The sequence below is a fragment of the Eptatretus burgeri genome, chromosome 4 (assembly GCF_056783735.1).
Source record: "Eptatretus burgeri isolate ZD-2024b chromosome 4, Ebu_testis_v1, whole genome shotgun sequence".
NCBI classification, from domain to species: domain Eukaryota; kingdom Metazoa; phylum Chordata; class Myxini; order Myxiniformes; family Myxinidae; genus Eptatretus; species Eptatretus burgeri.
In genome coordinates this window covers 80,740,331-80,748,620 of record NC_140964.1, presented here as the reverse complement: position 1 = coordinate 80,748,620, position 8,290 = coordinate 80,740,331, and the positions used below count along the sequence as shown (strand labels likewise).

At 45.1% G+C, this 8,290-nt stretch overlaps 1 protein-coding gene across 1 annotated transcript in view; it reads left to right on the top strand.

Moving 5' to 3' along the window:
• The window catches only part of SMARCB1 (SWI/SNF related BAF chromatin remodeling complex subunit B1), a 46,530-nt gene that overhangs the window by 37,647 nt on the left and 593 nt on the right, over positions 1–8,290 (top strand). Inside the window, exons 7-8 of the mRNA XM_085878943.1 lie at positions 7,622–7,812; positions 8,099–8,230. Of these exons, the coding sequence (XP_085735069.1) occupies positions 7,622–7,812; positions 8,099–8,230 (323 nt within the window). The remainder of the gene's footprint in view (positions 1–7,621; positions 7,813–8,098; positions 8,231–8,290) is intronic.

Genomic DNA, 8,290 nt, shown 5'->3' with positions numbered 1-8,290 from the left:
TTCAAAAGGGGTGTTATAAAGAACCCAAACACCCAATTTTCACTCGTACACTTCCTTGGAGTTCCCTTTGTATGTATGCACGCAAAATTTCAGCCTGCGAGCTTTCATGGTTTTGGAGTTATGGAGGAGACACACATTGACATTTATTTGTGTAAATGATTAGCCATGGGGAATATATTGTTGTGGTTCTCAAAACCGTATGCCTCTAAGGCAATGGCATCTTTCATACAGTGGTCCCCAGATAGTTATTTCATTAATAAACGTGCAGTTAGACCTTTCCCTCATGTCTAATGGGTCAAACAGGATGAAGTACGTTGTGTGGGTCTCATAGTTAGGCCTGATTATATCTCTATCTTCATTCCAACTCTTTTCCTCTTATTCCTGAAATAAATCAAAGCAGGCACCGCACCCAGACGGCCGCTTCTGAAAACCACAGCAACATCCTCCACAATAAGAATGCGGCGTCGCAGAGACCAAAGGAAGCACAACCTACACGATGGAAAAATCCTTCGCTGCAAGATGCGGTGTCAAAGGGGATAGTAGAACCATACGTTAAATCCCAAAGCCGTACAGGACGCACGCGGCGCGCTCTTTTCAACACTAATTATATCCAATCCTTTCCTTCAATCCATCGCACAGTATGGGGCACGAATAGCGCACATCTCTATTCGGGTCTGTGCATGGGTTTACAATAACATCTTACCGTTGGTCTTCGCTCGCCGTCGCGGCCGCCACCAAGCAGGGGCGTGCTGTGCGGCCTGGATCGCTCGGACCGCATGGCGTCCGGACGAGGCAGGCATATTGATCATGGCTTTGGTGCGCCGGGGGTGCCCAGTCGGGTATGCGTGGCTGGCGTGGCCCTCGGCCGGTCGCCATGCGGTCCGAACGATCCAGGCCGCACAGCACGCCGGGGAGTTCGGCCCGGAAGTTCGGTGCAAGGCGATTCATATCACGGGGTTCGGAGCGAGACAATTTCACAGCTCCGCGATCTCTCGCCTGATGTACAATAAGGCCATTTCCAGCTGAGGCGGCCGGGCCGTGCGATGGCCGGGGCCCAATTGGAGCGCCCGATTCGGGTGACGATGCATCGCTTCAGGGCGGCACCCCGCACTGCATCACTGGATCTATAAAGGGCGGATCGCGAGGCCATGGGAGTAGTAGTCGCCGTCGTGGTTGTGGTCATCCTCATCATCTTTGCCTGGTCTTGCGGAGCAGCAGGCATATGCAAAGATTGATCCAAGTCCCGTCTACCATTCCGCCCACTCCCTCTTGATCTCCGCCCTCTCTGGAATCTCCACTCCCTCGCAGCTGACTTCGCCCTTCCACCTCCCACCCACATGCTTCTTGCCGCTGACTCGACCCACCCACCTGGCTCCACCTACCGCCCTTCCTCATGCCAGACGGCCTCGCCCTTTCACTGGATCGGTGCACGCGTTGCGCCGACATCGTAATCAATCAGGAGACAACGCGCCAACCCACGAACTGGGATCACTCGGTGGAGCGTCCCCCAAAACGTACTGAGTAGCACGGTCAGTCAACCGTGCAAGGTATTTCGAGACAGTTCGCCTCATCTTCTCTCCTTTCTTGAGATTAACTCTTTTTCAGTGTGTGTGTGTGTCGTGTGTCGTGTGTCGTGTGTCGTGTGTCGTGTGTCGTGTGTCGTGTGTCGTGTGTCGTGTGTCATGGGGCCTGTCTTCGCTTAAGTTAAGAGTGCAGAAAAATTATATCGGAATCATAGGTCTGCTTTAGTAAGTTGCTTGTTTTGTTGTCGCACCACACATTTCTTTCTATCCTTGCTTACACACAACAATAAATATATTCACTGTGCCCCATATTTTTCCTTGCCTGCCTGTAATGAATGCTTTTGTAGAAATGTTCCCAGCTCGTTTTTGTCTTTTCTTTAATTGATCTAGCATCGTCTGTATCCTAGCCTAGCCAGGACTTTATTCCCAATGATCTGTTCCTTTTAGCCGGTACGTCCTTGGCAGCGTCGCTCGGCTGCATCTGATCCGGTAAGGTGACCCAGTTCGGACAAGGCATACTGAGGGTGTGTCCGCTGGTAATTAGGTCACGTGATTATTTTTAGGTAACCGATATTGGACGGAGGACCCGAAGTCACGTGGTTGAGTTATTGGCGTTCATGGTCTGTTAACGATCCGCTGCGTCAGAGTTATCCGTGTGCGATGGCCTGCGATTCCGGGGAGTCTGATGGGAACCCGAGATAGCTTTCCCCTCCTAGTGGTCTTCTCATTCGTCCACCGGCCGCAACATGTTTAAATGTTGCGGCCACAATATGTTTTAAATTTCAACCTGATCGGACGCATGGTCTGGCAAGCAGAATTATTTATTTTGAATGTGGGTTCAGGGATTTAAATTAAACTTGGTACAAGTATGTATAATGTGGGCAGAGGCATATTTGGCAACGTCAAAGAGTGCCCTTGTAGTTTTCTTTCTACTGAGACCTTTTTCTACTTCAGCTTCTAATGCTCAAAGAAGAGCTTTCACACACATTCATGCAGACACACCGTACAACACCTCACTTGACCATATACAAACAGCTGGTGACATTGTGGAGAGAAACAAACCAGATCACAATGGATGCCGTTGGTGCAGTCAAACCATGACATTTAGTTGCAATTCTACAAACAGATTTACTTTCTAGTTAAGAAGGGCACTTTTAGGGAGAAGTTTTTCTTCCTACCTCCCCCTCTTTCACTCCATGTGATGTCGACCCACACGGCACACGGTTTATCTGCGATCTGTAATTCTCTGACATGCCATCTATGCCGATGCTGAGCATCAAGTGAGGAAGCAGCATGTACCATTTTAAGAGCCTTGGGTATGACTCTCCTGGGCCTGCCAGCCTGCCGGAGTTGGGCCGTGGGCCTACTGGCTTTACATTGGGAATGGTTCCACAGTAGGCAGTGGATCACATTGGTCATGTTTACAATTGAAAACATTTATAGCCTGATGAGGCAGTTTGTCACTTTATGAACTCATTAATAACGTATTAAAACAGAACAAAACAGTGCAATGCTGGCAGCAATTCAAGTTCACAATGTGGGCCACAATGTGGGCTTCGTGTCCTTTCACCAACAAAATGCCAATTGCTTGATTATTCTCCATTTTCCATGGCCTTTGATATTGTTATTGTCAATCTGAGGAATAACCTTGGATCCAAGGAGGCTGCAGTGACATATTTAGCTACCGTAGATGATGTGAACCTCAGAGATTATTTGATTTGCATTTCAACAACGAGAACGCTGGTCGTGCTCACCGTTATTCGAGGGGCGACGAGATATCCACCTTGTTTAGGGAAGCCATGGTCGTGTCAGCCTTGCTGTCGGTGCTCCACCACGACGAATGACACAAATTTTCTGCAGCACGCTCAAGGAATAAATCATCCATGTCACCCCAACCGAAGGCTGCTCGTGTGCATTTGGTTTATTGGTAAACACAATGAACACTTCATCACGGTGCCAAAATGATTATGCTACCGAAAATAGTGTTTGTCACTGGAAATCAATGAAACTTGTGTTGCTGCTTGAAGTCCCAAATCAAATGAGGCCTCTCTGAAAATGTGACCAACAGGATACAAAAGAGACAAACCATTTTTTTGTTGTCGTTTCATTTGTAAAGTTTTTTTTTTTTACATGCATCGACTTGTCTTACCTTTAATGACTTGCATTAAAATTGGTAATGCTTTCCTTCAGGTTATCCATTATATATTAAGTGTTGGCTCTTCCAATGCAAACCTGATGTAAAAATCAACATCCTTTTCGGATCTCCTTTACTTTGGGGACGTTGTGTATGTACTTTCAGTTTGGGTCGAACATTGACCAACTACAGTGCCTTCAGAAAGTATTCACACCCCTCGACTTTTGTCATGTTTTGTTGTGTTACAGCCTGAATGAAAAATGGATTAAATTTTAAAATGATTAAAAAGTTTTGTCACCGATCTACACAAAATACCCCACAACGACAAAGTGAAAACATGTTTTTAAACATCTTTACATCTATCTATATATTACTAAAACTCTCGTCTTATATGTATGTATGTTCTCGAAATACAGCCAAAACGGTACAGGATAGTGCAAAAATTTCAGGGCCACCTTACTCACGATTCTTCTGCAGTGTGCATTATCAAGTTTCGTTCAATTCAGGCAATGAAAAAAATTATTAAAAAATCAATTCCTGATTCAGTCAAGTCCTCTTTTGGAGAATTTGATCAATGCAAACAACCTCAGTGGTATCGTTCGCTGAAGCTATCTTTTTTTTTTTCTCTTAAAAAATTTTTTTTTTCATCAAGCACTCTCACAACGGGAACCCAACGGGTCCATGGGTTGTCTAGTATTAATTAAAAATGAAAATATGAAATGTCTCGTGTCAATAAGTGTTCAGTCCCCTGAGTCAATACTTTGTGGAAGTGCCTTTGGCAGCGATTACACCTTCAAGTATTCTTGGGTATGTCTATCAGCTTTGCACATCTGGATTTGGGGATTTTCTCCCATTCTTCCTTGCAGGTTTGCTCAAGCTCTGTCAAGTTGGATGGGGAGCGTCGGCGAACAGCAATCTTCAAGTCTTTCCACAGATTATTATCAATGGGATTCAAGTCTGGGTTTTGGCTGGGCCACTCAAGGACAAACACGTTCTTGTTGTGAAGCCATTCCGGTGTTGCTTTGGCTGTGTGGTTGGAGTCATTCTGCTGTTGAAACGTAAATCTTTGCCGCAGTACAAGGTCTTTTGCACTCTGAAGCAGGTTCTCCTCAAGGTTTTTCCTGTATTTGGCTCCATTCATTGCTCCCTCTATCCTTAGAAGTCTCCCAGTCCCTGCCACTGAAAAGCATCCGCATTGCATGATGCTGCCACAAACATGCTTCATGGTAGGGATGGTGTTAGATGGGTGATGAGCTGTGCTCGGTTTCCGCTAGACGTTGCGCTTTGCATTCAAGCCAAAAAGTCCAATATTCGTCTCATCAGACCACAGAATCTTTTGCTTCATGCTCTCAGTCTTTCACATGCCTTTTTGCAAACTCCAGACATGTCATGTGCCTTTTTCTCAAGAGTGGCTTCTGTCTGACAACTCTCCCACAAAGCCTAGATTTGTGAACTGCTACAGAGACTGTTGTTCTGGCAGGTTCTCCCACCTCAGCCGAGGAACTCTGTAATTCTGTCAGAGTGGTCATCGGGTTCCTTGTCACCTCCCTGACCAAGGTCCGTCTTGTCCGATTGCTCAGTTTGGTCAGATGGGCAGTTGTAGGAAGTGTGGGTAGTTATTTATTCTTTCCATTTCCTAAGGATGGAGCTCACTGTGCTCTTGGGAATTTTCGACACTCTATAAATTGTTTTGTATCCTTTCCAGATCTATGCCTCCTCACAATTATATCTCGTAGTTCTTCGGACAGGTCTTTGGATTTCATGGTAGAGTTTCTGCTCTGACATGCACTGTCAACTGTGGGACCTCACATAGAAAGGTGTTTCTTTATAAATCATGTCCAATCAATTAAATTGGCCACAGGTGGACTCCAATGAAGCTGTAGACATCTCAAAGATGTTACAGATTAGTACGAATCCTATATCATTGGAAATGCTAAGGTGTTCTGTGTAAAAGGCAACTTGAATTTAATAAGTATTGCAGCTGTTGGTTGAAAGGATACGTGTGCAGACAGCTGGATGCGTCAGTGGCATCTCGACACCGTGATGTTGTCAACAGAACTTTGAGGATGATTTTTTATTGAAGCTACAATGTTCGAATAAAATGACAGCTATACTCCAACATTGGAGGGAAATGGAGTAGGTGAAAAATTTGTTGTGGAACACAATGCTTGGAGCCAATAGTCAAGTTTTTTTGGTCAGTGTTGGAATTCAGACTGTCACCTGGTTTTGGGGTTGACCATGTGTCATTACATTATAATGTGAAGTGGTGAGCGTTCGAGAGGAGGAGGATTTGAGAGGTGCACCAGAGATTCACGGGTGTGGGTCCTTCCTGCCTGCTGACTGGTTGAGTTCACGAGGAACCAACGCAACTCTCTGTGGGTGTCATCCACGCAGACATTCCACGCCGACAACTCCTCTGGGCATCTCACGTCACGGTCATCCCACCCTCATTCTCACAGCACGGCACAGCCGGGGTGCAACGTGATCTCTTAACTGCGAGGAAATTGACCCACGGGACTCGCTCACCACACACGGCTGGCCTGTCACAAACTGCACGTTGTGAGCATCCGTATGCTGTCCGGAGCCTTCACACTTGCTTCGAAAGTGCACCATAATGACTGATTCACAGCACGTATCCTGCAAAAGTGTTGAATTGAAAACGCATGAATATAAAGTTGCCTCCCGAAGAGTTGTGGGAAGATTCAAAACTGCATTGAAACATAGGCATGTAACTTTTGGGGAGTTGAATAAGCATTGAAATTGATCGGTATTCCTGTGGGAAATTTTACAGTTATTGAGTGCTGGTGATGAATCATTGTGATTGAATTCTTATTGAATGATAGTAGCGCTTGAATCGTCGACAGTGGGAATTAAATAAATTGCATTTTCAATATCCTTCTGTTTCATGTCGTGTGCTGGTGTCACCTGGTTACCAATAGATAGAAAAGTTTAAAGTGATCGTTTTAATTGTCTGCCACTCGCCCTGAGGCACGGAGGCCTCGCGTAACTACGATCAAAGGATATTGAATGCACCTGAGCTCAATTTGAAGTGCTATAGCATAGAGGTTGAATAATTATTGATGCAAGACATTTCAGATTTTCTTTTTTTTTCATTAATTTGTAAAAAAGTTCAAAAAACGTGTTTTCACTTTGTCATTATGGGGGTTATTTTATGTAGCTCGGTGACAAAATTTAAATGTAATCCATTTTAAATTCAGGCTGTAACTCAACAAAATATGAAAGAGTCGAGGGGTGTGTGAATACTTTCTGAAGGCACTGTATATATCTGATCTGGATGCACAATTTAACATTTAGACTTCTCATGTACTCGATCAGTGTATTTCATGATTGATAAATCGGGTGGATTGACGATTTTAAAACTGCATCTTCAATATCAATGTTTATTTATTCAACCACGAGATTAATGCCTTCATCATGATCGGTGTACTCTACTCCTGACAGGGTGTCGGTGCTGCTAAAGCGGTCTTTTTGCAAAGGTTTTGCTGATTGGTTGCGTTGGGTGGTTTTCTGTTGCCTTCCCAGCAGTCAGTGAGGGTAGACATTCGTATTTTGTTCATAGTGCTGGCAATAACTCACTTACTCTTCACAAAAGCCACCTTGGGATCTTTAACATCAATCAACAATCGCAGTGCTGGCATACAGGACACCCAGCTTGACGTCTTTCCAACGGACGGCACACGCATTGATGCCACGCCTTACCTTACCTGCAAAACACCAGGATGAGAGTTTTTATAGCTGGATCGGGATTTGAACCCAAACTGAACAATTCAAGGGCAAGGGTCCAGTCGTGCCAGTCCTCGATCACGTGCTTGCAGAGCTCAACCATGACATTTTGTTGCAATTCAACAAACATCAGTTTTCTACAAGGAATAATTTTTTTATTTAAAGGTTTCACCGTCAATGATTACCTTTGATTTTTTTTTTTCTCTCTGTTCTTTTGCAGCTCAACATTCATGTTGGCAACATCTCCCTGGTAGACCAGTTTGAGTGGGACATGTCTGAGAAGGAGAACTCACCCGAGAAGTTTGCACTCAAATTATGCTCGGAGCTGGGCCTTGGGGGAGAGTTTGTCACTACCATTGCATACAGCATCCGTGGTCAACTCAGTTGGCACCAGCGCACCTATGCTTTTAGGTATCACGGTTATGTTGGTTATGAATTTTTTTTTGGGGGGGGGAATGCTAACGTGTGTTTGTTTGTTTGTTTGTTTGTTTGGGGGGGTGGGGTGGGGGTGCAAAAGTCCTTGGAGAGAAGTGATGATCTTGTTGGGAAATATTATCCATGGAAGAGACTGGTCACCAGGAGTGGTAGGACAAAATATTACATTTTACTGAAAAGAGAGGACACGTATCATCGATAACCTGTCATATCCCTCGAGCGAAGTTTCTGTGTTCACCTGTCCATGCGTGCACGTATGCAGTGAAAACCCCTTACCCACTGTGGAGATCGCTATCCGAAACGCGGGCGACGCCGATGCTTGGTGCCCCTTCCTGGAAACCCTCACTGATGCAGAAATGGAGAAAAAGATCCGCGACCAGGACAGGAATACGCGGTAAGCCCTCGAGGGATTAATTATTATTTTTTAATCTTCAATCTTTCACAGTCTGTGGAA